This window comes from Scleropages formosus, chromosome 1 (genome assembly GCF_900964775.1).
Source record: "Scleropages formosus chromosome 1, fSclFor1.1, whole genome shotgun sequence".
Taxonomy (NCBI): domain Eukaryota; kingdom Metazoa; phylum Chordata; class Actinopteri; order Osteoglossiformes; family Osteoglossidae; genus Scleropages; species Scleropages formosus.
This window is the reverse complement of record NC_041806.1, coordinates 1042966-1070328: the sequence shown is the minus strand read 5'-3', so window position 1 is coordinate 1070328 and position 27363 is coordinate 1042966. Positions and strand designations below refer to the sequence as shown.

General features: G+C 61.1%; 1 protein-coding gene across 1 annotated transcript in view; it reads left to right on the top strand.

The window, feature by feature from the left end:
* The first annotated feature begins 1123 nt into the window (after positions 1-1123).
* The window catches only part of LOC114911050 (complement C3-like), a 49790-nt gene continuing 23550 nt past the window's right edge, over positions 1124-27363 (top strand). The window contains exon 1 of the mRNA XM_029254015.1: positions 1124-1215. Within this exon, the coding sequence (XP_029109848.1) occupies positions 1139-1215 (77 nt within the window). The 5' untranslated portion in view covers positions 1124-1138. The remainder of the gene's footprint in view (positions 1216-27363) is intronic.

Below are 27363 nucleotides of genomic sequence, written 5' to 3'. Positions count from 1 at the left end.
CCAAACACCACAGAATGCCAGATAGCTGTATGGTAAGCAAAAAGTTTACAGAAATGATTTTTAAAAACACACACACACACACATTTTCAGAACCGCTTGTCCCATACGGGGTCACGGGGAACCGGAGCCTAACCCGGCAACTCAGGGCGTAAGGCTGGAGGGGGAGGGGACACACCCAGGACGGGACGCCAGTCCGTCGCAAGGCACCCCAAGCGGGACTCGAACCCCAGACCCACCGGAGAGCAGGACTGTGGTCCAACCCACTGCGCCACCGCACCCCCTCTATTTTTAAAAACAGTAAATGCATTTACTTTTCACAACCAATTAGATGTACTTGTCATACGTTGATGAAAGAAATGTTATTAATTAATGACAAACAGACAGATACCGGTAGGCCTTTCCCAGCACCCAATCTAGTTCAAACAGAAAGTGCTAAATAGAATACTAAACCAGAACAAGCAATGTAGCAGTACAAAATGAAATGCATGTGACAGGCAACAACAGCAACAAGGTTCAGCACTTCATTGATGGTATTTTGCCGGCATCTTACTGATTCCTTGCAACCAACTTGCCTGTCACAGCTCAGTCTGTGACACTCGCACTTGCTCCAGTTGAACCTGCTCAGTTCTGGCATTCTGTTAGTGTTCTTAGAGTTTTCAAAATACACTGAGTGAAAGTGATCTTGCACAACTTCATGAAGGTACCCTCCCTCCCGACAAACAGCACCAAACATTTCTCTTCTGTCTCAGTATGTTTTGCTGCCAGCTCACGGCAGGAAGAGAAAACACAGGAAATTTTCACTTTGCAATGGAGAAGTTTTAGAAAATAGAAGTTACACAAATACCTTGTGTATTGACCATTAAATTGTATCAGTGTATTGTCTATGTGCACTTGCTTCACTGTAAATTATTGCACTTGGATCCACCATCCTGCCTTTGTCAATGACATTACAGCACCTCCCCGAATGATTTCAGAAACTATGTTTTTTTCACAACCGCTCTACTGGAAACAGGGACATCACGGGGTTGGGAATGTTTATCCAGACAGACAGTAGCAGAGGTGGTTGGAAAGGAGTGTGTGGGTATAAAACACTGTCCTCAGAGGAACACAAGCACTGCAAAGCCACCAGGGAGGCAAGATGCCTGTGAAGATGGAAGTCCTTTGGGTGATGACCTTCTCTTTATTGCTTCCTGCACTTTCACTGTGCAACCCGCTGTAAGTACACTGCGTAATCTGGAAACGCACACGTTTACACACACATTAAAATCATGGTTTCACACACGTGGAGACGGGCCTTCAAATAATTTGTGTAGTCTGGATTTCACATTGTTCACTGATGAGAAATTTGCTGCTGTTTAGTGCAACAGATCTGGAATAGAAAGGCAGGCTTTGTGAAACCAAGCAAGACACTTGGTTGGTGTAAAACACACATAGTTTGTAGTCATGCCTTTGTGCAATTTATGAATATTGCCTGATTTAACCCTCTTCCTCCATTTGTTGAAAATGTTCATGAGCTGTTCCTCAGTACTTAAACTATTAGATACTCATAGATGTTGGATCCAAAAATGGATGGGTGTTTTGAAATCTATCACTTCGTGTTTTGGAACACAGTTTAGTGTTTGTAACGAGACCAAAGGTCAAAGCCCAAAACACTACAGCACTATCCAGAGTGGTGGATCATTAACAACTCCAAATACAGTCAACTGTCACAGTTGCGCGTAGCGCGGACGGACTCAAGTGCAGAGTTCTCGGATCGACGTGCACGGAAGCCAAATCAGAATCCATAATCAGAGTCGAGGGGCAGGCGAGGGTCAGGCGATCGGCAAACGGAGTACAAAGGGCTAGGCACAGAACGTGGTCAGGAAGAATCAAGCAAAGGGTCGAAGTCGGGATGGGTTTCTTGGTAACACGGTTTGCAGGGAAACAAGGAGGCAAAACAAGGTTCCGCATCTGGGCTTCCTCGGCTTCCCTCTTTATTGTCACTCCCATCAGGGAACAGCAGGTGTCGCAGATGTGCCAGATGCGGAGAACGTGACATCAGCTCAGCAATATAATTGTCACAAAGCTTTTTTTCACTGACTTTTAAGGCAGAGAGTTTGTTTTTATGCGTGCAGTCTGGATATGGAAAGCAATTTATGGTCAATCTTTAAATCGTTCACCTTTAATAAGTCCCCAGATACGTTGATGAATACTTGTTTCAGACATTGACTTAAGGTGTACGTTCAGAGGGGGGTGCGGTGGTGCAGTGGGTTGGACCGCAGTCCTGCTCTCCAGTGAGTCTGGGGTTCGAGTCCCGCTTGGGGTGCCTTGTGACGGACTGGCGTCCCGTCCTGGGTGCGTCCCCTTCCCCCTCCGGCCTTACGCCCTGTGTTACCGGGTAGGCTCTGGTTCCCCGTGACCCCGTAAGGGACGAGCGGTTCTGAAAATGTGTGTGTGTGTGTGTGTGTGTGTGTGTGTGTGTGTGTGTGTGTGTGTACGTTCAGTATTGCAATGTGCAGTTAGTACTGTTGCTGTCATGCTCCCTGCTTCCACACAACCAGAGACACCTGCGGCTGATCAAGGAACTGAAGTATAAAGGGCTGCCCCGGACGCGGAACCTACCATTCAGCATACTACGTCCACTATGTACAACTGTTCTCCTTGGCTCCCTCTGTGTTCCCTGTTCCTTTGTTTGTCTGCCTCCGTGTCATTGTCTCCCTGGTTTTCTGACTCTCGGCTCATTTCCTGACTACGTCTTCTGGATCTTCCCTGAAACCTCGTTTGCTTCTCGGTGACCCTTTTCCTGTTTTTCGGACTTCAAAATTTCACCTGCCCCTTTGAATCAACACTTGAGCACCTGCAATTGGATCCATCACTTCTCTCCATGGGGAAACCATGACAGAAGGTTCTGCCTCTCCTTCGGACCCAGCAATGCTGGAGCATATACAGCGCGCACTCACTGACCAGGGCACGTTGCTGGAATCACATGATCAAGGACTGAACCGTCTCACTGAGGCTTTCCAGGAGCTGGTTCAGGCATTACAGGAAAAAGGAGTGGTAACTCTGACGGAGCCTGACAGCGCCGAAGGAGCAGCTGTGCCACCCGCCCCACCCCTCCTTCTATCCCAGAACAGGACCCTCCCTGGCAACTCTACAACAGTATGATGGTTCTCTGTATCACTGTCAGGGGTTCCTTATGCAGTGCAAACTTATCTTTGCCAGCCTGCCCCAGGTATATCAATCTGATCAGAGCAAGATAACTTATCCCCTCGCACTCTTGACCGGTCCGGCACTGCTGTGGGCAATGGCTGCATGGGAGAATTGCTCCCAGACCACGTATGCCGATTTTAAAAAAAGCTTCCAAGGGGTGTTCGGCCACCCCTTGTCAGCACGTGCTGCTGGTGATTGCCTGATGGAGCTCAGAGAAGGTAACCGCTCTGTGGCTGAGTATTCTCTAGAATTTTGGACTCTGGCAGAACAAAGCGGTTGGAATGAGGCATCCATCCTGGCAAGCTTGTGGCATGGGTTGAGCCCCAGGATGAGAGCAGAACTCACGTATAGAGGGGAGTACTGGAAGTTGGACTTCTTCTCTGAAACAGCAGTGGCTATTGATGACCTAGCCTGCAACAGGAATCCTCGCAGCAAGCAGCCCTCTCCCGTCGCCCCTACCCAGGATGAGGAGTAGGAGCCGATGCAACTCAGGCACGGACAACTGACTCCTGGGGAGCAACAACACCGGCTCCAGAATCACCTGTGTTTGTACTGTGGCAGCCCAGAACACTTTTGGGCTGACTGCCCGGCTCTTCCGGAATCTAAAGTGAGTGGGACCCATCAAATCCACTCATAGTTCCGATAATCCTGTTAAGGGGAGAGTGCATGGTTCGCTCACTTGCCCTAGTAGACTCGGGCTGCTGGTTGCTTCATGGACAATGGGTATGTGGAGGTGCACCATGTCCCCAGGCGCCCGTGCGAGTTGACATTGCCAGTCAGCACCCTCGATGGACAGCCATTGAGGAAGGGGGTTGTGGATGCCTGAATAGAACCCTTGCTCTTGGGTGTGGGGGCCTGCCATAAAGAACAACTGAGGTTCTATATTATTACTTCACCAGAAGTCCTTATTATCCTTAGTTTCCCTTGGCTGTCCCTGCATAACCCTGTTTTCTCTTGGAGTAAGGGGAATTTGTCCAATGGGGGTCCCAATGCGGCAAGTGGTGTTTGTTGTGACCTTGCAGAGCCACCTCGGTTGAGAGCTCAGACAGGCCTCAACAGATGGAGATTCCTTTAGAGTATCAAGACTTGTCAGAAGTATTTGGAAAGAAGCAGGCTACCACACTGCCACCTCATAGGCCTTGGGATTGCACTGTCGACCTCCTCCTGAGGGCAATGCTGCCCAGAGGACAAGTGTACCCCTTCTCTTTGCCCGAGCAAAGGGCAATGCAACAGTATATTAACGAAGCTCTGGCAGCGGGGATAATTTGACCATCCACGTCACCTGTCTCGACCAGGTTCTTTGTTGTTGAGAAAAAGGATGGAGGCTTCCGTCCATGCATTGATTAGAGAGGCCTGAATCGCATCACGATCCGATATCCGTATCCCTTACTCCTGATCATAGTTGCTCTAAAGCAGGTCAACCACGCAAAGATCTTCACTAAATTAAATCTTTGCTGTGCGTAAAAGCTGATCAGGCTCTGGGAGGGGGATGAGTGGAAGACGGCTTTTAGCACCACCCTTGGCCACTATGAATATCTGGTGATGCAATGTGGCTTTGCTAATGCACCCATTGTATTCCAAGCTTTTATCAAGTATGTTTTAGGTGATCTGGTGAACAATGGTGTTCTGGTCTACCTGGATGACATTCTGGTCGATTCCCAGTCAAAAGAACAACACGGACTGCTGCTGCCTAGCTGGGAGCTAGGGTTCGGACTGAAGATCAGGTCAAGGCCGCAGCCTGGGCTATACCTGGAGGTCGGGTTAAGGCTGGAGCAAGGGTTAGGGTTCGGGCTAGGGCAAGTGCTGGAGCCCGCCTAAGGGTTTCAGCTTTCTGCGGGGCCGGCGCTGTGGCTTGCGCAGCAGCCAGACTTCAGCTGGGAGCTAGGGTTCGGGCTGGAGATAGGGTCAAGGCCGGATCCTGGGCTATACCTGGAGGTAGGGTTAAGGCTGGAGCTAGGGTTAGGGTTCGGGCTAGGGCAAGTGCTGGAGCCCACCTAAGGGTTTCAGCTTTCTGCGGGGCCGGCGCTGTGGCTTGCGCAGCAGCCAGAGTTCAGCTGGGAGCTAGGGTTCGGGCTGGAGATAGGGTCAAGGCCGGAGCCTGGGCTATGGCTGGAGGTAGGGTTAAGGCTGGAGCTAGGGTTAGGGTTCGGGCTAGGGCAAGTGCTGGAGCCCGCCTAAGGGTTTCAGCTTTCTGCGGGGCCGGCGCTGTGGCTTGCGCAGCAGCCAGAGTTCAGCTGGGAGCTAGGGTTCGGGCTGGAGATAGGGTCAAGGCCGGAGCCTGGGCTATGGCTGGAGGTAGGGTTAAGGCTGGAGCTAGGGTTAGGGTTCGGGCTAGGGCAAGTGCTGGAGCCCGCCTAAGGGTTTCAGCTCTCTGCGGGGCCGGCGCTGTGGCTTGCGCAGCAGCCAGAGTTCAGCTGGGAGCTAGGGTTCGGGCTGGAGATAGGGTCAAGGCCGGAGCCTGGGCTATGGCTGGAGGTAGGGTTAAGGCTGGAGCTAGGGTTAGGGTTCGGGCTAGGGCAAGTGCTGGAGCCCGCCTAAGGGTTTCAGCTTGTCTGCGGGGCCGGCGCTGTGGCTTGCGCAGCAGCCAGAGTTCAGCTGGGAGCTAGGGTTCGGGCTGGAGATAGGGCTCAAGGCCGGAGCCTGGGCTATGGCTGGAGGTAGGGTTAAGGCTGGAGCTAGGGTTAGGGTTCGGGCTAGGGCAAGCTGCTGGAGCCCGCTAAGGGTTTCAGCTTGCTGCGGGGCCGGCGCTGTGGCTTGCGCAGCAGCCAGAGTTCAGCTGGGAGCTAGGGTTCGGGCTGGAGATAGGGCTCAAGGCCGGAGCCTGGGCTATGGCTGGAGTAGGGTTAAGGCTGGAGCTAGGGTTAGGGTTCGGGCTAGGGCAAGCTGCTGGAGCCCGCCTAAGGGTTTCAGCTTTCTGCGGGGCCGGCGCTGTGGCTTGCGCAGCAGCCAGAGTTCAGCTGGGAGCTAGGGTTCGGGCTGGAGATAGGCTCAAGGCCGGAGCCTGGGCTATGGCTGGAGGTAGGGTCAAGGCCGGAGCCTGGGCTATGGCTGGAGGTAGGGTTAAGGCTGGAGCTAGGGTTAGGGTTCGGGCTAGGGCAAGTGCTGGAGCCCGCCTAAGGGTTTCAGCTTTCTGCGGGGCCGGCGCTGTGGCTTGCGCAGCAGCCAGAGTTCAGCTGGGAGCTAGGGTTCGGGCTGGAGATAGGGTCAAGGCCGGAGCCTGGGCTATGGCTGGAGGTAGGGTTAAGGCTGGAGCTAGGGTTAGGGTTCGGGCTAGGGCAAGTGCTGGAGCCCGCCTAAGGGTTTCAGCTTTCTGCGGGGCCGGCGCTGTGGCTTGCGCAGCAGCCAGAGTTCAGCTGGGAGCTAGGGTTCGGGCTGGAGATAGGGTCAAGGCCGGAGCCTGGGCTATGGCTGGAGGTAGGGTTAAGGCTGGAGCTAGGGTTAGGGTTCGGGCTAGGGCAAGTGCTGGAGCCCGCCTAAGGGTTTCAGCTTTCTGCGGGGCCGGCGCTGTGGCTTGCGCAGCAGCCAGAGTTCAGCTGGGAGCTAGGGTTCGGGCTGGAGATAGGGTCAAGGCCGGAGCCTGGGCTATGGCTGGAGGTAGGGTTAAGGCTGGAGCTAGGGTTAGGGTTCGGGCTAGCACAGGTGCTGGAGCCCGCCGAAGGGTTTCAGCTTTCTGCGGGGCCGACACTGTGGCTTGCGCAGCAGTTAGAGTTCAGCTGGGAGCTAGGGTTCGGGCTGGAGATAGGGTCAAGGCCGGAGCCTGGGCTATGGCTGGAGGTAGGGTTAAGGCTGGAGCTAGGGTTAGGGTTCGGGCTAGGGCAAGTGCTGGAGCCCGCCTAAGGGTTTCAGCTTTCTGCGGGGCCGGCGCTGTGGCTTGCGCAGCAGCCAGAGTTCAGCTGGGAGCTAGGGTTCGGGCTGGAGATAGGGTCAAGGCCGGAGCCTGGGCTATGGCTGGAGGTAGGGTTAAGGCTGGAGCTAGGGTTAGGGTTCGGGCTAGGGCAACTGCTGGAGCCCGCCTAAGGGTTTCAGCTTTCTGCGGGGCCGGCGCTGTGGCTTGCGCAGCAGCCAGAGTTCAGCTGGGAGCTAGGGTTCGGGCTGGAGATAGGGTCAAGGCCGGAGCCTGGGCTATGGCTGGAGGTAGGGTTAAGGCTGGAGCTAGGGTTAGGGTTCGGGCTAGGGCAAGTGCTGGAGCCCGCCTAAGGGTTTCAGCTTTCTGCGGGGCCGGCGCTGTGGCTTGCGCAGCAGCCAGAGTTCAGCTGGGAGCTAGGGTTCGGGCTGGAGATAGGGTCAAGGCCGGAGCCTGGGCTATGGCTGGAGGTAGGGTTAAGGCTGGAGCTAGGGTTAGGGTTCGGGCTAGGGCAAGTGCTGGAGCCCGCCTAAGGGTTTCAGCTTTCTGCGGGGCCGGCGCTGTGGCTTGCGCAGCAGCCAGAGTTCAGCTGGGAGCTAGGGTTCGGGCTGGAGATAGGGTCAAGGCCGGAGCCTGGGCTATGGCTGGAGGTAGGGTTAAGGCTGGAGCTAGGGTTAGGGTTCGGGCTAGGGCAAGTGCTGGAGCCCGCCTAAGGGTTTCAGCTTTCTGCGGGGCCGGCGCTGTGGCTTGCGCAGCAGCCAGAGTTCAGCTGGGAGCTAGGGTTCGGGCTGGAGATAGGGTCAAGGCCGGAGCCTGGGCTATGGCTGGAGGTAGGGTTAAGGCTGGAGCTAGGGTTAGGGTTCGGGCTAGGGCAAGTGCTGGAGCCCGCCTAAGGGTTTCAGCTTTCTGCGGGGCCGGCGCTGTGGCTTGCGCAGCAGCCAGAGTTCAGCTGGGAGCTAGGGTTCGGGCTGGAGATAGGGTCAAGGCCGGAGCCTGGGCTATGGCTGGAGGTAGGGTTAAGGCTGGAGCTAGGGTTAGGGTTCGTGCTAGGGCAAGTGCTGGAGCCCGCCTAAGGGTTTCAGCTTTCTGCGGGGCCGGCGCTGTGGCTTGCGCAGCAGCCAGAGTTCAGCTGGGAGCTAGGGTTCGGGCTGGAGATAGGGTCAAGGCCGGAGCCTGGGCTATGGCTGGAGGTAGGGTTAAGGCTGGAGCTAGGGTTAGGGTTCGGGCTAGGGCAAGTGCTGGAGCCCGCCTAAGGGTTTCAGCTTTCTGCGGGGCCGGCGCTGTGGCTTGCGCAGCAGCCAGAGTTCAGCTGGGAGCTAGGGTTCGGGCTGGAGATAGGGTCAAGGCCGGAGCCTGGGCTATGGCTGGAGGTAGGGTTAAGGCCGGAGCTAGGGTTAGGGTTCGGGCTAGGGCAAGTGCTGGAGCCCGCCTAAGGGTTTCAGCTTTCTGCGGGGCCGGCGCTGTGGCTTGCGCAGCAGCCAGAGTTCAGCTGGGAGCTAGGGTTCGGGCTGGAGATAGGGTCAAGGCCGGAGCCTGGGCTATGGCTGGAGGTAGGGTTAAGGCTGGAGCTAGGGTTAGGGTTCGGGCTAGGGCAAGTGCTGGAGCCCGCCTAAGGGTTTCAGCTTTCTGCGGGGCCGGCGCTGTGGCTTGCGCAGCAGCCAGAGTTCAGCTGGGAGCTAGGGTTCGGGCTGGAGATAGGGTCAAGGCCGGAGCCTGGGCTATGGCTGGAGGTAGGGTTAATGCTGGAGCTAGGGTTAGGGTTCGGGCTAGGGCAAGTGCTGGAGCCCGCCTAAGGGTTTCAGCTTTCTGCGGGGCCGGCGCTGTGGCTTGCGCAGCAGCCAGAGTTCAGCTGGGAGCTAGGGTTCGGGCTGGAGATAGGGTCAAGGCCGGAGCCTGGGCTATGGCTGGAGGTAGGGTTAAGGCTGGAGCTAGGGTTAGGGTTCGGGCTAGGGCAAGTGCTGGAGCCCGCCTAAGGGTTTCAGCTTTCTGCGGGGCCGGCGCTGTGGCTTGCGCAGCAGCCAGAGTTCAGCTGGGAGCTAGGGTTCGGGCTGGAGATAGGGTCAAGGCCGGAGCCTGGGCTATGGCTGGAGGTAGGGTTAAGGCTGGAGCTAGGGTTAGGGTTCGGGCTAGGGCAAGTGCTGGAGCCCGCCTAAGGGTTTCAGCTTTCTGCGGGGCCGGCGCTGTGGCTTGCGCAGCAGCCAGAGTTCAGCTGGGAGCTAGGGTTCGGGCTGGAGATAGGGTCAAGGCCGGAGCCTGGGCTATGGCTGGAGGTAGGGTTAAGGCTGGAGCTAGGGTTAGGGTTCGGGCTAGGGCAAGTGCTGGAGCCCGCCTAAGGGTTTCAGCTTTCTGCGGGGCCGGCGCTGTGGCTTGCGCAGCAGCCAGAGTTCAGCTGGGAGCTAGGGTTCGGGCTGGAGATAGGGTCAAGGCCGGAGCCTGGGCTATGGCTGGAGGTAGGGTTAAGGCTGGAGCTAGGGTTAGGGTTCGGGCTAGGGCAAGTGCTGGAGCCCGCCTAAGGGTTTCAGCTTTCTGCGGGGCCGGCGCTGTGGCTTGCGCAGCAGCCAGAGTTCAGCTGGGAGCTAGGGTTCGGGCTGGAGATAGGGTCAAGGCCGGAGCCTGGGCTATGGCTGGAGGTAGGGTTAAGGCTGGAGCTAGGGTTAGGGTTCGGGCTAGGGCAAGTGCTGGAGCCCGCCTAAGGGTTTCAGCTTTCTGCGGGGCCGGCGCTGTGGCTTGCGCAGCAGCCAGAGTTCAGCTGGGAGCTAGGGTTCGGGCTGGAGATAGGGTCAAGGCCGGAGCCTGGGCTATGGCTGGAGGTAGGGTTAAGGCTGGAGCTAGGGTTAGGGTTCGGGCTAGGGCAAGTGCTGGAGCCCGCCTAAGGGTTTCAGCTTTCTGCGGGGCCGGCGCTGTGGCTTGCGCAGCAGCCAGAGTTCAGCTGGGAGCTAGGGTTCGGGCTGGAGATAGGGTCAAGGCCGGAGCCTGGGCTATGGCTGGAGGTAGGGTTAAGGCTGGAGCTAGGGTTAGGGTTCGGGCTAGGGCAAGTGCTGGAGCCCGCCTAAGGGTTTCAGCTTTCTGCGGGGCCGGCGCTGTGGCTTGCGCAGCAGCCAGAGTTCAGCTGGGAGCTAGGGTTCGGGCTGGAGATAGGGTCAAGGCCGGAGCCTGGGCTATGGCTGGAGGTAGGGTTAAGGCTGGAGCTAGGGTTAGGGTTCGGGCTAGGGCAAGTGCTGGAGCCCGCCTAAGGGTTTCAGCTTTCTGCGGGGCCGGCGCTGTGGCTTGCGCAGCAGCCAGAGTTCAGCTGGGAGCTACGGTTTGGGCTGGAGATAGGGTCAAGGCCGGAGCCTGGGCTATGGCTGGAGGTAGGGTTAAGGCTGGAGCTAGGGTTAGGGTTCGGGCTAGGGCAAGTGCTGGAGCCCGCCTAAGGGTTTCAGCTTTCTGCGGGGCCGGCGCTGTGGCTTGCGCAGCAGCCAGAGTTCAGCTGGGAGCTAGGGTTCGGGCTGGAGATAGGGTCAAGGCCGGAGCCTGGGCTATGGCTGGAGGTAGGGTTAAGGCTGGAGCTAGGGTTAGGGTTCGGGCTAGGGCAAGTGCTGGAGCCCGCCTAAGGGTTTCAGCTTTCTGCGGGGCCGGCGCTGTGGCTTGCGCAGCAGCCAGAGTTCAGCTGGGAGCTAGGGTTCGGGCTGGAGATAGGGTCAAGGCCGGAGCCTGGGCTATGGCTGGAGGTAGGGTTAAGGCTGGAGCTAGGGTTAGGGTTCGGGCTAGGGCAAGTGCTGGAGCCCGCCTAAGGGTTTCAGCTTTCTGCGGGGCCGGCGCTGTGGCTTGCGCAGCAGCCAGAGTTCAGCTGGGAGCTTGGGTTCGGGCTGGAGATAGGGTCAAGGCCGGAGCCTGGGCTATGGCTGGAGGTAGGGTTAAGGCTGGAGCTAGGGTTAGGGTTCGGGCTAGGGCAAGTGCTGGAGCCCGCCTAAGGGTTTCAGCTTTCTGCGGGGCCGGCGCTGTGGCTTGCGCAGCAGCCAGAGTTCAGCTGGGAGCTAGGGTTCGGGCTGGAGATAGGGTCAAGGCCGGAGCCTGGGCTATGGCTGGAGGTAGGGTTAAGGCTGGAGCTAGGGTTAGGGTTCGGGCTAGGGCAAGTGCTGGAGCCCGCCTAAGGGTTTCAGCTTTCTGCGGGGCCGGCGCTGTGGCTTGCGCAGCAGCCAGAGTTCAGCTGGGAGCTAGGGTTCGGGCTGGAGATAGGGTCAAGGCCGGAGCCTGGGCTATGGCTGGAGGTAGGGTTAAGGCTGGAGCTAGGGTTAGGGTTCGGGCTAGGGCAAGTGCTGGAGCCCGCCTAAGGGTTTCAGCTTTCTGCGGGGCCGGCGCTGTGGCTTGCGCAGCAGCCAGAGTTCAGCTGGGAGCTAGGGTTCGGGCTGGAGATAGGGTCAAGGCCGGAGCCTGGGCTATGGCTGGAGGTAGGGTTAAGGCTGGAGCTAGGGTTAGGGTTCGGCCTAGGGCAAGTGCTGGAGCCCGCCTAAGGGTTTCAGCTTTCTGCGGGGCCGGCGCTGTGGCTTGCGCAGCAGCCAGAGTTCAGCTGGGAGCTAGGGTTCGGGCTGGAGATAGGGTCAAGGCCGGAGCCTGGGCTATGGCTGGAGGTAGGGTTAAGGCTGGAGCTAGGGTTAGGGTTCGGGCTAGGGCAAGTGCTGGAGCCCGCCTAAGGGTTTCAGCTTTCTGCGGGGCCGGCGCTGTGGCTTGCGCAGCAGCCAGAGTTCAGCTGGGAGCTAGGGTTCGGGCTGGAGATAGGGTCAAGGCCGGAGCCTGGGCTATGGCTGGAGGTAGGGTTAAGGCTGGAGCTAGGGTTAGGGTTCGGGCTAGGGCAAGTGCTGGAGCCCGCCTAAGGGTTTCAGCTTTCTGCGGGGCCGGCGCTGTGGCTTGCGCAGCAGCCAGAGTTCAGCTGGGAGCTAGGGTTCGGGCTGGAGATAGGGTCAAGGCCGGAGCCTGGGCTATGGCTGGAGGTAGGGTTAAGGCTGGAGCTAGGGTTAGGGTTCGGGCTAGGGCAAGTGCTGGAGCCCGCCTAAGGGTTTCAGCTTTCTGCGGGGCCGGCGCTGTGGCTTGCGCAGCAGCCAGAGTTCAGCTGGGAGCTAGGGTTCGGGCTGGAGATAGGGTCAAGGCCGGAGCCTGGGCTATGGCTGGAGGTAGGGTTAAGGCTGGAGCTAGGGTTAGGGTTCGGGCTAGGGCAAGTGCTGGAGCCCGCCGAAGGGTTTCAGCTTTCTGCGGGGCCGGCGCTGTGGCTTGCGCAGCAGCCAGAGTTCAGCTGGGAGCTAGGGTTCGGGCTGGAGATAGGGTCAAGGCCGGAGCCTGGGCTATGGCTGGAGGTAGGGTTAAGGCTGGAGCTAGGGTTAGAGTTCGGGCTCGGGCAAGTGCTGGAGCCCGCCTAAGGGTTTCAGCTTTCTGCGGGGCCGGCGCTGTGGCTTGCGCAGCAGCCAGAGTTCAGCTGGGAGCTAGGGTTCGGGCTGGAGATAGGGTCAAGGCCGGAGCCTGGGCTATGGCTGGAGGTAGGGTTAAGGCTGGAGCTAGGGTTAGGGTTCGGGCTCGGGCAAGTGCTGGAGCCCGCCTAAGGGTTTCAGCTTTCTGCGGGGCCGGCGCTGTGGCTTGCGCAGCAGCCAGAGTTCAGCTGGGAGCTAGGGTTCGGGCTGGAGATAGGGTCAAGGCCGGAGCCTGGGCTATGGCTGGAGGTAGGGTTAAGGCTGGAGCTAGGGTTAGGGTTCGGGCTAGGGCAAGTGCTGGAGCCCGCCTAAGGGTTTCAGCTTTCTGCGGGGCCGGCGCTGTGGCTTGCGCAGCAGCCAGAGTTCAGCTGGGAGCTAGGGTTCGGGCTGGAGATAGGGTCAAGGCCGGAGCCTGGGCTATGGCTGGAGGTGGGGTTAAGGCTGGAGCTAGGGTTAGGGTTCGGGCTAGGGCAAGTGCTGGAGCCCGCCTAAGGGTTTCAGCTTTCTGCGGGGCCGGCGCTGTGGCTTGCGCAGCAGCCAGAGTTCAGCTGGGAGCTAGGGTTCGGGCTGGAGATAGGGTCAAGGCCGGAGCCTGGGCTATGGCTGGAGGTGGGGTTAAGGCTGGAGCTAGGGTTAGGGTTCGGGCTAGGGCAAGTGCTGGAGCCCGCCTAAGGGTTTCAGCTTTCTGCGGGGCCGGCGCTGTGGCTTGCGCAGCAGCCAGAGTTCAGCTGGGAGCTAGGGTTCGGGCTGGAGATAGGGTCAAGGCCGGAGCCTGGGCTATGGCTGGAGGTAGGGTTAAGGCTGGAGCTAGGGTTAGGGTTCGGGCTAGGGCAAGTGCTGGAGCCCGCCTAAGGGTTTCAGCTTTCTGCGGGGCCGGCGCTGTGGCTTGCGCAGCAGCCAGAGTTCAGCTGGGAGCTAGGGTTCGGGCTGGAGATAGGGTCAAGGCCGGAGCCTGGGCTATGGCTGGAGGTAGGGTTAAGGCTGGAGCTAGGGTTAGGGTTCGGGCTAGGGCAAGTGCTGGAGCCCGCCTAAGGGTTTCAGCTTTCTGCGGGGCCGGCGCTGTGGCTTGCGCAGCAGCCAGAGTTCAGCTGGGAGCTAGGGTTCGGGCTGGAGATAGGGTCAAGGCCCGAGCCTGGGCTATGGCTGGAGGTAGGGTTAAGGCTGGAGCTAGGGTTAGGGTTCGGGCTAGGGCAAGTGCTGGAGCCCGCCTAAGGGTTTCAGCTTTCTGCGGGGCCGGCGCTGTGGCTTGCGCAGCAGCCAGAGTTCAGCTGGGAGCTAGGGTTCGGGCTGGAGATAGGGTCAAGGCCCGAGCCTGGGCTATGGCTGGAGGTAGGGTTAAGGCTGGAGCTAGGGTTAGGGTTCGGTCTAGGGCAAGTGCTGGAGCCCGCCTAAGGGTTTCAGCTTTCTGCGGGGCCGGCGCTGTGGCTTGCGCAGCAGCCAGAGTTCAGCTGGGAGCTAGGGTTCGGGCTGGAGATAGGGTCAAGGCCGGAGCCTGGGCTATGGCTGGAGGTAGGGTTAAGGCTGGAGCTAGGGTTAGGGTTCGGGCTAGGGCAAGTGCTGGAGCCCGCCTAAGGGTTTCAGCTTTCTGCGGGGCCGGCGCTGTGGCTTGCGCAGCAGCCAGAGTTCAGCTGGGAGCTAGGGTTCGGGCTGGAGATAGGGTCAAGGCCGGAGCCTGGGCTATGGCTGGAGGTAGGGTTAAGGCTGGAGCTAGGGTTAGGGTTCGGGCTAGGGCAAGTGCTGGAGCCCGCCTAAGGGTTTCAGCTTTCTGCGGGGCCGGCGCTGTGGCTTGCGCAGCAGCCAGAGTTCAGCTGGGACCCAGGGTTCGGGCTGGAGATAGGGTCAAGGCCCGAGCCTGGGCTATGGCTGGAGGTAGGGTTAAGGCTGGAGCTAGGGTTAGGGTTCGGGCTAGGGCAAGTGCTGGAGCCCGCCTAAGGGTTTCAGCTTTCTGCGGGGCCGGCGCTGTGGCTTGCGCAGCAGCCAGAGTTCAGCTGGGAGCTAGGGTTCGGGCTGGAGATAGGGTCAAGGCCGGAGCCTGGGCTATGGCTGGAGGTAGGGTTAAGGCTGGAGCTAGGGTTAGGGTTCGGGCTAGGGCAAGTGCTGGAGCCCGCCTAAGGGTTTCAGCTTTTTGCGGGGCCGGCGCTGTGGCTTGCGCAGCAGCCAGAGTTCAGCTGGGAGCTAGGGTTCGGGCTGGAGATAGGGTCAAGGCCGGAGCCTGGGCTATGGCTGGAGGTAGGGTTAAGGCTGGAGCTAGGGTTAGGGTTCGGGCTAGGGCAACTGCTGGAGCCCGCCTAAGGGTTTCAGCTTTCTGCGGGGCCGGCGCTGTGGCTTGCGCAGCAGCCAGAGTTCAGCTGGGAGCTAGGGTTCGGGCTGGAGATAGGGTCAAGGCCGGAGCCTGGGCTATGGCTGGAGGTAGGGTTAAGGCTGGAGCTAGGGTTAGGGTTCGGGCTAGGGCAAGTGCTGGAGCCCGCCTAAGGGTTTCAGCATTCTGCGGGGCCGGCGCTGTGGCGTGCGCAGCTGCCAGAGTTCAGCTGGGAGCTACGGTTCGGGCTGGAGATAGGGTCAATGCCGGAGCCTGGGCTATGGCTGGAGGTAGGGTTAAGGCTGGAGCTAGGGTTAGGGTTCGGGCTAGGGCAACTGCTGGAGCCCGCCTAAAGGTTTCAGCTTTCTGCGGGGCCGGCGCTGTGGCTTGCGCAGCAGCCAGAGTTCAGCTGGGAGCTAGGGTTCGGGCTGGAGATAGGGTCAAGGCCGGAGCCTGGGCTATGGCTGGAGGTAGGGTTAAGGCTGGAGCTAGGGTTAGGGTTCGGGCTAGGGCAAGTGCTGGAGCCCGCCTAAGGGTTTCAGCTTTCTGCGGGGCCGGCGCTGTGGCTTGCGCAGCAGCCAGAGTTCAGCTGGGAGCTAGGGTTCGGGCTGGAGATAGGGTCAAGGCCGGAGCCTGGGCTATGGCTGGAGGTAGGGTTAAGGCTGGAGCTAGGGTTAGGGTTCGGGCTAGGGCAAGTGCTGGAGCCCGCCTAAGGGTTTCAGCTTTCTGCGGGGCCGGCGCTGTGGCTTGCGCAGCTGCCAGAGTTCAGCTGGGAGCTAGGGTTCGGGCTGGAGATAGGGTCAAGGCCGGAGCCTGGGCTATGGCTGGAGGTAGGGTTAAGGCTGGAGCTAGGGTTAGGGTTCGGGCTAGGGCAAGTGCTGGAGCCCGCCTAAGGGTTTCAGCTTTTTGCGGGGCCGGCGCTGTGGCTTGCGCAGCAGCCAGAGTTCAGCTGGGAGCTAGGGTTCGGGCTGGAGATAGGGTCAAGGCCGGAGCCTGGGCTATGGCTGGAGGTAGGGTTAAGGCTGGAGCTAGGGTTAGGGTTCGGGCTAGGGCAAGTGCTGGAGCCCGCCTAAGGGTTTCAGCTTTTTGCGGGGCCGGCGCTGTGGCTTGCGCAGCAGCCAGAGTTCAGCTGGGAGCTAGGGTTCGGGCTGGAGATAGGGTCAAGGCCGGAGCCTGGGCTATGGCTGGAGGTAGGGTTAAGGCTGGAGCTAGGGTTAGGGTTCGGGCTAGGGCAAGTGCTGGAGCCCGCCTAAGGGTTTCAGCTTTCTGCGGGGCCGGCGCTGTGGCTTGCGCAGCAGCCAGAGTTCAGCTGGGAGCTAGGGTTCGGGCTGGAGATAGGGTCAAGGCCGGAGCCTGGGCTATGGCTGGAGGTAGGGTTAAGGCTGGAGCTAGGGTTAGGGTTCGGGCTAGGGCAAGTGCTGGAGCCCGCCTAAGGGTTTCAGCTTTCTGCGGGGCCGGCGCTGTGGCTTGCGCAGCAGCCAGAGTTCAGCTGGGAGCAAGGGTTCGGGCTGGAGATAGGGTCAAGGCCGGAGCCTGGGCTATGGCTGGAGGTAGGGTTAAGGCTGGAGCTAGGGTTAGGGTTCGGGCTAGGGCAAGTGCTGGAGCCCGCCTAAGGGTTTCAGCTTTCTGCGGGGCCGGCGCTGTGGCTTGCGCAGCAGCCAGAGTTCAGCTGGGAGCTAGGGTTCGGGCTGGAGATAGGGTCAAGGCCGGAGCCTGGGCTATGGCTGGAGGTAGGGTTAAGGCTGGAGCTAGGGTTAGGGTTCGGGCTAGGGCAAGTGCTGGAGCCCGCCTAAGGGTTTCAGCTTTCTGCGGGGCCGGCGCTGTGGCTTGCGCAGCAGCCAGAGTTCAGCTGGGAGCTAGGGTTCGGGCTGGAGATAGGGTCAAGGCCGGAGCCTGGGCTATGGCTGGAGGTAGGGTTAAGGCTGGAGCTAGGGTTAGGGTTCGGGCTAGGGCAAGTGCTGGAGCCCGCCTAAGGGTTTCAGCTTTCTGCGGGGCCGGCGCTGTGGCTTGCGCAGCAGCCAGAGTTCAGCTGGGAGCTAGGGTTCGGGCTGGAGATAGGGTCAAGGCCGGAGCCTGGGCTATGGCTGGAGGTAGGGTTAAGGCTGGAGCTAGGGTTAGGGTTCGGGCTAGGGCAAGTGCTGGAGCCCGCCTAAGGGTTTCAGCTTTCTGCGGGGCCGGCGCTGTGGCTTGCGCAGCAGCCAGAGTTCAGCTGGGAGCTACGGTTCGGGCTGGAGATAGGGTCAAGGCCGGAGCCTGGGCTATGGCTGGAGGTAGGGTTAAGGCTGGAGCTAGGGTTAGGGTTCGGGCTAGGGCAAGTGCTGGAGCCCGCCTAAGGGTTTCAGCTTTCTGCGGGGCCGGCGCTGTGGCTTGCGCAGCAGCCAGAGTTCAGCTGGGAGCTTGGCTTCGGGCTGGAGATAGGGTCAAGGCCGGAGCCTGGGCTATGGCTGGAGGTAGGGTTAAGGCTGGAGCTAGGGTTAGGGTTCGGGCTAGGGCAAGTGCTGGAGCCCGCCTAAGGGTTTCAGCTTTCTGCGGGGCCGGCGCTGTGGCTTGCGCAGCAGCCAGAGTTCAGCTGGGAGCTAGGGTTCGGGCTGGAGATAGGGTCAAGGCCGGAGCCTGGGCTATGGCTGGAGGTAGGGTTAAGGCTGGAGCTAGGGTTAGGGTTCGGGCTAGGGCAAGTGCTGGAGCCCGCCTAAGGGTTTCAGCTTTCTGCGGGGCCGGCGCTGTGGCTTGCGCAGCAGCCAGAGTTCAGCTGGGAGCTTGGGTTCGGGCTGGAGATAGGGTCAAGGCCGGAGCCTGGGCTATGGCTGGAGGTAGGGTTAAGGCTGGAGCTAGGGTTAGGGTTCGGGCTAGGGCAAGTGCTGGAGCCCGCCTAAGGGTTTCAGCTTTCTGCGGGGCCGGCGCTGTGGCTTGCGCAGCAGCCAGAGTTCAGCTGGGAGCTAGGGTTCGGGCTGGAGATAGGGTCAAGGCCGGAGCCTGGGCTATGGCTGGAGGTAGGGTTAAGGCTGGAGCTAGGGTTAGGGTTCGGGCTAGGGCAAGTGCTGGAGCCCGCCTAAGGGTTTCAGCATTCTGCGGGGCCGGCGCTGTGGCTTGCGCAGCAGCCAGAGTTCAGCTGGGAGCTAGGGTTCGGGCTGGAGATAGGGTCAAGGCCGGAGCCTGGGCTATGGCTGGAGGTAGGGTTAAGGCTGGAGCTAGGGTTAGGGTTCGGGCTAGGGCAAGTGCTGGAGCCCGCCTAAGGGTTTCAGCTTTCTGCGGGGCCGGCGCTGTGGCTTGCGCAGCAGCCAGAGTTCAGCTGGGAGCTAGGGTTCGGGCTGGAGATAGGGTCAAGGCCGGAGCCTGGGCTATGGCTGGAGGTAGGGTTAAGGCTGGAGCTAGGGTTAGGGTTCGGGCTAGGGCAAGTGCTGGAGCCCGCCTAAGGGTTTCAGCTTTTTGCGGGGCCGGCGCTGTGGCTTGCGCAGCAGCCAGAGTTCAGCTGGGAGCTAGGGTTCGGGCTGGAGATAGGGTCAAGGCCGGAGCCTGGGCTATGGCTGGAGGTAGGGTTAAGGCTGGAGCTAGGGTTAGGGTTCGGGCAAGGGCAAGTGCTGGAGCCCGCCTAAGGGTTTCAGCTTTTTGCGGGGCCGGCGCTGTGGCTTGCGCAGCAGCCAGAGTTCAGCTGGGAGCTAGGGTTCGGGCTGGAGATAGGGTCAAGGCCGGAGCCTGGGCTATGGCTGGAGGTAGGGTTAAGGCTGGAGCTAGGGTTAGGGTTCGGGCTAGGGCAAGTGCTGGAGCCCGCCTAAGGGTTTCAGCTTTCTGCGGGGCCGGCGCTGTGGCTTGCGCAGCAGCCAGAGTTCAGCTGGGAGCTAGGGTTCGGGCTGGAGATAGGGTCAAGGCCGGAGCCTGGGCTATGGCTGGAGGTAGGGTTAAGGCTGGAGCTAGGGTTAGGGTTCGGGCTAGGGCAAGTGCTGGAGCCCGCCTAAGGGTTTCAGCTTTTTGCGGGGCCGGCGCTGTGGCTTGCGCAGCAGCCAGAGTTCAGCTGGGAGCTAGGGTTCGGGCTGGAGATAGGGTCAAGGCCGGAGCCTGGGCTATGGCTGGAGGTAGGGTTAAGGCTGGAGCTAGGGTTAGGGTTCGGGCTAGGGCAAGTGCTGGAGCCCGCCTAAGGGTTTCAGCTTTCTGCGGGGCCGGCGCTGTGGCTTGCGCAGCAGCCAGAGTTCAGCTGGGAGCTAGGGTTCGGGCTGGAGATAGGGTCAAGGCCGGAGCCTGGGCTATGGCTGGAGGTAGGGTTAAGGCTGGAGCTAGGGTTAGGGTTCGGGCTAGGGCAAGTGCTGGAGCCCGCCTAAGGGTTTCAGCTTTCTGCGGGGCCGGCGCTGTGCCTTGCACAGCAGCCAGAGTTCAGCTGGGAGCTAGGGTTCGGGGTGGAGATAGGGTCAAGGCCGGAGCCTGGGCTATGGCTGGAGGTAGGGTTAAGGCTGGAGCTAGGGTTAGGGTTCGGGCTAGGGCAAGTGCTGGAGCCCGCCTAAGGGTTTCAGCTTTCTGCGGGGCCGGCGCTGTGGCTTGCGCAGCAGCCAGAGTTCAGCTGGGAGCTAGGGTTCGGGCTGGAGATAGGGTCAAGGCCGAGCCTGGGCTATGGCTGGAGTAGGGTTAAGGCTGGAGCTAGGGTTAGGGTTCGGGCTAGGGCAAGTGCTGGAGCCCGCCTAAGGGTTTCAGCTTGCTGCGGGGCCGGCGCTGTGGCTTGCGCAGCAGCCAGAGTTCAGCTGGGAGCTAGGGTTCGGGCTGGAGATAGGGTCAAGGCCGGAGCCTGGGCTATGGCTGGAGCTAGGGTTAAGGCTGGAGCTAGGGTTAGGGTTCGGGCTAGGGCAAGTGCTGGAGCCCGCCTAAGGGTTTCAGCTTTCTGCGGGGCCGGCGCTGTGGCTTGCGCAGCAGCCAGACTTCAGCTGGGAGCTAGGGTTCGGGCTGGAGATAGGGTCAAGGCCGGAGCCTGGGCTATGGCTGGAGGTAGGGTGATGGCCGAGCTAGGGTTAGGGTTCGGGCTAGGGCAAATTCTGGAGCCCACCTATGGGTTTCAGCTTTCTGCGGGGCCGGCGCTGTGGCTTGCGCAGCAGCCAGACTTCAGCTGGGAGCGAGGGTTCGGGCTGGAGATAGGGTCAAGGCCGAAGCCTGCGCTATGGCTGGATCTTGGGTTAAGGCTGGATCTAGGGTTAGGGTTCGGGCTTTGGGCAAGTGCTGGAGCCCACCTAAGGGTTTCAGCTTTCTGCGGGGCCGGCGCTGTGGCTTGCGCAGCAGCCAGACTTCAGCTGGGAGCTAGGGTTCGGGCTGGAGATAGGGTCAAGGCCGGAGGCTGGGCTATGGCTGGAGGTAGGGTTAAGGCTGGAGCTAGGGTTAGGGTTTGGGCTTTGGCAATTGCTGGAGCCCACCTAAGGGTTTCAGCTTTCTGCGGGGCCGGCGCTGTGGCTTGCGCAGCAGCCAGAGTTCAGCTGGGAGCTAGGGTTCGGGCTGGAGATAGGGTCAAGGCCGGAGCCTGGGCTATGGCTGGAGGTAGGGTTAAGGCTGGAGCTAGGGTTAGGGTTCGGGCTAGGGCAAGTGCTGGAGCCCGCCTAAGGGTTTCAGCTTTCTGCGGGGCCGGCGCTGTGGCTTGCGCAGCAGCCAGAGTTCAGCTGGGAGCTAGGGTTCGGGCTGGAGATAGGGTCAAGGCCGGAGCCTGGGCTATGGCTGGAGGTAGGGTTAAGGCTGGAGCTAGGGTTAGGGTTCGGGCTAGGGCAAGTGCTGGAGCCCGCCTAAGGGTTTCAGCTTTCTGCGGGGCCGGCGCTGTGGCTTGCGCAGCAGCCAGAGTTCAGCTGGGAGCTAGGGTTCGGGCTGGAGATAGGGTCAAGGCCGGAGCCTGGGCTATGGCTGGAGGTAGGGTTAAGGCTGGAGCTAGGGTTAGGGTTCGGGCTTGGGAAAGTGCTGGACCCCGCCTAAGGGTTTCAGCTTTCTGCGGGGCCGGCGCTGTGGCTTCCGCAGCAGCCAGAGTTCAGCTGGGAGCCAGGGTTCGGGCTGGAGATAGGGTCAAGGCCCGAGCCTGGGCTATGGCTGGACGTAGGGTTAAGGCTGGCGCTAGGGTTAGGGTTCGGGCTTGGGCAAGTGCTGGAGCCCACCTAAGGGTTTCAGCTTTCTGCGGGGCCGGCGCTGTGGATTGCGCAGCAGCCAGACTTCAGCTGGGAGCTAGGATTCGAGCTGGAGATAGGGTCAAGGCCGGAGCCTGGGCTATACCTGGAGCTCGGGTTATGGCTGGAGCTAGGGTTAGGGTTCGGACTAGGGCAAGTGCTGGAGCCCACCTAAGGGTTTCAGCTTTCTGCGGGGCCGGCGCTGTGGCTTGCGCAGCAGCCAGACTTCAGCTGGGAGCTAGGGTTCGGGCTGGAGATAGGGTCAAGGCCGGAGCCTGGGCTATGGCTGGAGGTAGGGTTAAGGCTGGAGCTAGGGTTAGGGTTCGGGCTAGGGCAAGTGCTGGAGCCCGCCTAAGGGTTTCAGCTTTCTGCGGGGCCGGCGCTGTGGCTTGCGCAGCAGCCAGAGTTCAGCTGGGAGCTAGGGTTCGGGCTGGAGATAGGGTCAAGGCCGGAGCCTGGGCTATGGCTGGAGGTAGGGTTAAGGCTGGAGCTAGGGTTAGGGTTCGGGCTAGGGCAAGTGCTGGAGCCCACCTATGGGTTTCAGCTTTCTGCGGGGCCGGCGCTGTGGCTTGCGCAGCAGCCAGAGTTCAGCTGGGAGCTAGGGTTCGGGCTGGAGATAGGGTCAAGGCCGGAGCCTGGGCTATGGCTGGAGGTAGGGTTAAGGCTGGAGCTAGGGTTAGGGTTCGGGCTCGGGCAAGTGCTGGAGCCCGCCTAAGGGTTTCAGCTTTCTGCGGGGCCGGCGCTGTGGCTTGCGCAGCAGCCAGAGTTCAGCTGGGAGCTAGGGTTCGGGCTGGAGATAGGGTCAAGGCCGGAGCCTGGGCTATGGCTGGAGGTAGGGTTAAGGCTGGAGCTAGGGTTAGGGTTCGGGCTAGGGCAAGTGCTGGAGCCCGCCTAAGGGTTTCAGCTTTCTGCGGGGCCGGCGCTGTGGCTTGCGCAGCAGCCAGAGTTCAGCTGGGAGCTAGGGTTCGGGCTGGAGATAGGGTCAAGGCCGGAGCCTGGGCTATGGCTGGAGGTAGGGTTAAGGCTGGAGCTAGGGTTAGGGTTCGGGCTAGGGCAAGTGCTGGAGCCCGCCCAAGGGTTTCAGCTTTCTGCGGGGCCGGCGCTGTGGCTTGCGCAGCAGCCAGAGTTCAGCTGGGAGCTAGGGTTCGGGCTGGAGATAGGGTCAAGGCCGGAGCCTGGGCTATGGCTGGAGGTAGGGTTAAGGCTGGAGCTAGGGTTAGGGTTCGGGCTAGGGCAAGTGCTGGAGCCCGCCTAAGGGTTTCAGCTTTCTGCGGGGCCGGCGCTGTGGCTTGCGCAGCAGCCAGAGTTCAGCTGGGAGCTAGGGTTCGGGCTGGAGATAGGGTCAAGGCCGGAGCCTGGGCTATGGCTGGAGGTAGGGTTAAGGCTGGAGCTAGGGTTAGGGTTCGGCTAGGGCAAGTGCTGGAGCCCGCCTAAGGGTTTCAGCTTTCTGCGGGGCCGGCGCTGTGGCTTGCGCAGCAGCCAGAGTTCAGCTGGGAGCTTGGGTTCGGGCTGGAGATAGGGTCAAGGCCGGAGCCTGGGCTATGGCTGGAGGTAGGGTTAAGGCTGGAGCTAGGGTTAGGGTTCGGGCTAGGGCAAGTGCTGGAGCCCGCCTAAGGGTTTCAGCTTTCTGCGGGGCCGGCGCTGTGGCTTGCGCAGCAGCCAGAGTTCAGCTGGGAGCTTGGGTTCGGGCTGGAGATAGGGTCAAGGCCGGAGCCTGGGCTATGGCTGGAGGTAGGGTTAAGGCTGGAGCTAGGGTTAGGGTTCGGGCTAGGGCAAGTGCTGGAGCCCGCCTAAGGGTTTCAGCTTTCTGCGGGGCCGGCGCTGTGGCTTGCGCAGCAGCCAGAGTTCAGCTGGGAGCTAGGGTTCGGGCTGGAGATAGGGTCAAGGCCGGAGCCTGGGCTATGGCTGGAGGTAGGGTTAAGGCTGGAGCTAGGGTTAGGGTTCGGGCTAGGGCAAGTGCTGGAGCCCGCCTAAGGGTTTCAGCTTTCTGCGGGGCCGGCGCTGTGGCTTGCGCAGCAGCCAGAGTTCAGCTGGGAGCTAGGGTTCGGGCTGGAGATAGGGTCAAGGCCGGAGCCTGGGCTATGGCTGGAGGTAGGGTTAAGGCTGGAGCTAGGGTTAGGGTTCGGGCTAGGGCAAGTGCTGGAGCCCGCCTAAGGGTTTCAGCTTTCTGCGGGGCCGGCGCTGTGGCTTGCGCAGCAGCCAGAGTTCAGCTGGGAGCTAGGGTTCGGGCTGGAGATAGGGTCAAGGCCGGAGCCTGGGCTATGGCTGGAGGTAGGGTTAAGGCTGGAGCTAGGGTTAGGGTTCGGGCTAGGGCAAGTGCTGGAGCCCGCCTAAGGGTTTCAGCTTTCTGCGGGGCCGGCGCTGTGGCTTGCGCAGCAGCCAGAGTTCAGCTGGGAGCTAGGGTTCGGGCTGGAGATAGGGTCAAGGCCGGAGCCTGGGCTATGGCTGGAGGTAGGGTTAAGGCTGGAGCTAGGGTTAGGGTTCGGGCTAGGGCAAGTGCTGGAGCCCGCCTAAGGGTTTCAGCTTTCTGCGGGGCCGGCGCTGTGGCTTGCGCAGCAGCCAGAGTTCAGCTGGGAGCTAGGGTTCGGGCTGGAGATAGGGTCAAGGCCGGAGCCTGGGCTATGGCTGGAGGTAGGGTTAAGGCTGGAGCTAGGGTTAGGGTTCGGGCTAGGGCAAGTGCTGGAGCCCGCCTAAGGGTTTCAGCTTTCTGCGGGGCCGGCGCTGTGGCTTGCGCAGCAGCCAGAGTTCAGCTGGGAGCTAGGGTTCGGGCTGGAGATAGGGTCAAGGCCGGAGCCTGGGCTATGGCTGGAGGTAGGGTTAAGGCTGGAGCTAGGGTTAGGGTTCGGGCTAGGGCAAGTGCTGGAGCCCGCCTAAGGGTTTCAGCTTTCTGCGGGGCCGGCGCTGTGGCTTGCGCAGCAGCCAGAGTTCAGCTGGGAGCTAGGGTTCGGGCTGGAGATAGGGTCAAGGCCGGAGCCTGGGCTATGGCTGGAGGTAGGGTTAAGGCTGGAGCTAGGGTTAGGGTTCGGGCTAGGGCAAGTGCTGGAGCCCGCCTAAGGGTTTCAGCTTTCTGCGGGGCCGGCGCTGTGGCTTGCGCAGCAGCCAGAGTTCAGCTGGGAGCTAGGGTTCGGGCTGGAGATAGGGTCAAGGCCGGAGCCTGGGCTATGGCTGGAGGTAGGGTTAAGGCTGGAGCTAGGGTTAGGGTTCGGGCTAGGGCAAGTGCTGGAGCCCGCCTAAGGGTTTCAGCTTTCTGCGGGGCCGGCGCTGTGGCTTGCGCAGCAGCCAGAGTTCAGCTGGGAGCTAGGGTTCGGGCTGGAGATAGGGTCAAGGCCGGAGCCTGGGCTATGGCTGGAGGTAGGGTTAAGGCTGGAGCTAGGGTTAGGGTTCGGGCTAGGGCAAGTGCTGGAGCCCGCCTAAGGGTTTCAGCTTTCTGCGGGGCCGGCGCTGTGGCTTGCGCAGCAGCCAGAGTTCAGCTGGGAGCTAGGGTTCGGGCTGGAGATAGGGTCAAGGCCGGAGCCTGGGCTATGGCTGGAGGTAGGGTTAAGGCTGGAGCTAGGGTTAGGGTTCGGGCTAGGGCAAGTGCTGGAGCCCGCCTAAGGGTTTCAGCTTTCTGCGGGGCCGGCGCTGTGGCTTGCGCAGCAGCCAGAGTTCAGCTGGGAGCTAGGGTTCGGGCTGGAGATAGGGTCAAGGCCGGAGCCTGGGCTATGGCTGGAGGTAGGGTTAAGGCTGGAGCTAGGGTTAGGGTTCGGGCTAGGGCAAGTGCTGGAGCCCGCCTAAGGGTTTCAGCTTTCTGCGGGGCCGGCGCTGTGGCTTGCGCAGCAGCCAGAGTTCAGCTGGGAGCTAGGGTTCGGGCTGGAGATAGGGTCAAGGCCGGAGCCTGGGCTATGGCTGGAGGTAGGGTTAAGGCTGGAGCTAGGGTTAGGGTTCGGGCTAGGGCAAGTGCTGGAGCCCGCCTAAGGGTTTCAGCTTTCTGCGGGGCCGGCGCTGTGGCTTGCGCAGCAGCCAGAGTTCAGCTGGGAGCTAGGGTTCGGGCTGGAGATAGGGTCAAGGCCGGAGCCTGGGCTATGGCTGGAGGTAGGGTTAAGGCTGGAGCTAGGGTTAGGGTTCGGGCTAGGGCAAGTGCTGGAGCCCGCCTAAGGGTTTCAGCTTTCTGCGGGGCCGGCGCTGTGGCTTGCGCAGCAGCCAGAGTTCAGCTGGGAGCTAGGGTTCGGGCTGGAGATAGGGTCAAGGCCGGAGCCTGGGCTATGGCTGGAGGTAGGGTTAAGGCTGGAGCTAGGGTTAGGGTTCGGGCTAGGGCAAGTGCTGGAGCCCGCCTAAGGGTTTCAGCTTTCTGCGGGGCCGGCGCTGTGGCTTGCGCAGCAGCCAGAGTTCAGCTGGGAGCTAGGGTTTGGGCTGGAGATAGGGTCAAGGCCGGAGCCTGGGCTATGGCTGGAGGTAGGGTTAAGGCTGGAGCTAGGGTTAGGGTTCGGGCTAGGGCAAGTGCTGGAGCCCGCCTAAGGGTTTCAGCTTTCTGCGGGGCCGGCGCTGTGGCTTGCGCAGCAGCCAGAGTTCAGCTGGGAGCTAGGGTTCGGGCTGGAGATAGGGTCAAGGCCGGAGCCTGGGCTATGGCTGGAGGTAGGGTTAAGGCTGGAGCTAGGGTTAGGGTTCGGTCTAGGGCAAGTGCTGGAGCCCGCCTAAGGGTTTCAGCTTTCTGCGGGGCCGGCGCTGTGGCTTGCGCAGCAGCCAGAGTTCAGCTGGGAGCTAGGGTTCGGGCTGGAGATAGGGTCAAGGCCGGAGCCTGGGCTATGGCTGGAGGTAGGGTTAAGGCCGGAGCTAGGGTTAGGGTTCGGGCTAGGGCAAGTGCTGGAGCCCGCCTAAGGGTTTCAGCTTTCTGCGGGGCCGGCGCTGTGGCTTGCGCAGCAGCCAGAGTTCAGCTGGGAGCTAGGGTTCGGGCTGGAGATAGGGTCAAGGCCGGAGCCTGGGCTATGGCTGGAGGTAGGGTTAAGGCTGGAGCTAGGGTTAGGGTTCGGGCTAGGGCAAGTGCTGGAGCCCACCTAAGGGTTTCAGCTTTCTGCGGGGCCGGCGCTGTGGCTTGCGCAGCAGCCAGAGTTCAGCTGGGAGCTAGGGTTCGGGCTGGAGATAGGGTCAAGGCCGGAGCCTGGCTATGGCTGGAGGTAGGGTTAAGGCTGGAGCTAGGGTTAGGGTTCGGGCTAGGGCAAGTGCTGGAGCCCGCCTAAGGGTTTCAGCTTTCTGCGGGGCCGGCGCTGTGGCTTGCGCAGCAGCCAGAGTTCAGCTGGGAGCTAGGATTCGAGCTGGAGATAGGGTCAAGGCCGGATCCTGGGCTATACCTGGAGCTCGGGTTATGGCTGGAGCTAGGGTTAGGGTTCGGACTAGGGCAAGTGCTGGAGCCCACCTAAGGGGTTCAGCTTTCTGCGGGGCCGGCGCTGTGGCTTGCGCAGCAGCCAGACTTCAGCTGGGAGCTTGGGTTCGGGCTGGGGATAGGGTCAAGGCCGGAGGCTGGGCTATGGCTAGAGGTAGGGTTATGGCCGAGCTAGGGTTAGGGTTCGGGCTAGGGCAAGTGCTGGAGCCCACCTAAGCGTTTCAGCTTTCTGCAGGGCCGGCGCTGTGGCTTGCGCAGCAGCCAGACTTCAGCTGGGAGCTAGGGGTCGGGCTGGAGATAGGGTCAAGGCCACAGCCTGGGCTACACCTGGAGGTAGGGTTCAGGCTGGAGCTAGGGTTAGGGTTTGGGCTTGGGAAAGTGCTGGAGCCCACCTAAATGTTTCAGCTTTCTGCGGGGGCGGCGCTGTGGCTTGCGCAGCAGCCAGAGTTCAGCTGGGAGCTAGGGTTCGGGCTGGAGATAGGGTCAAGGCCGGAGCCTGGGCTATGGCTGGAGGTAGGGTTAAGGCTGGAGCTAGGGTTAGGGTTCGGGCTAGGGCAAGTGCTGGAGCCCGCCTAAGGGTTTCAGCTTTCTGCGGGGCCGGCGCTGTGGCTTGCGCAGCAGCCAGAGTTCAGCTGGGAGCTAGGGTTCGGGCTGGAGATAGGGTCAAGGCCGGAGCCTGGGCTATGGCTGGAGGTAGGGTTAAGGCTGGAGCTAGGGTTAGGGTTCGGGCTAGGGCAAGTGCTGGAGCCCGCCTAAGGGTTTCAGCTTTCTGCGGGGCCGGCGCTGTGGCTTGCGCAGCAGCCAGAGTTCAGCTGGGAGCTAGGGTTCGGGCTGGAGATAGGGTCAAGGCCGGAGCCTGGGCTATGGCTGGAGGTAGGGTTAAGGCTGGAGCTAGGGTTAGGGTTCGGGCTAGGGCAAGTGCTGGAGCCCACCTAAATGTTTCAGCTTTCTGCGGGGTCGGCGCTGTGGCTTGCGCAGCAGCCAGACTTCAGCTGGGAGCTAGGGTTCGGGCTGGAGATAGGGTCAAGGCCGGAGCCTGGGCTATACCTGGAGGTAGGGTTAAGGCTGGAGCTAGGGTTAGGGTTCGGGCTCGGGCAAATGCTGGAGCCCACCTATGG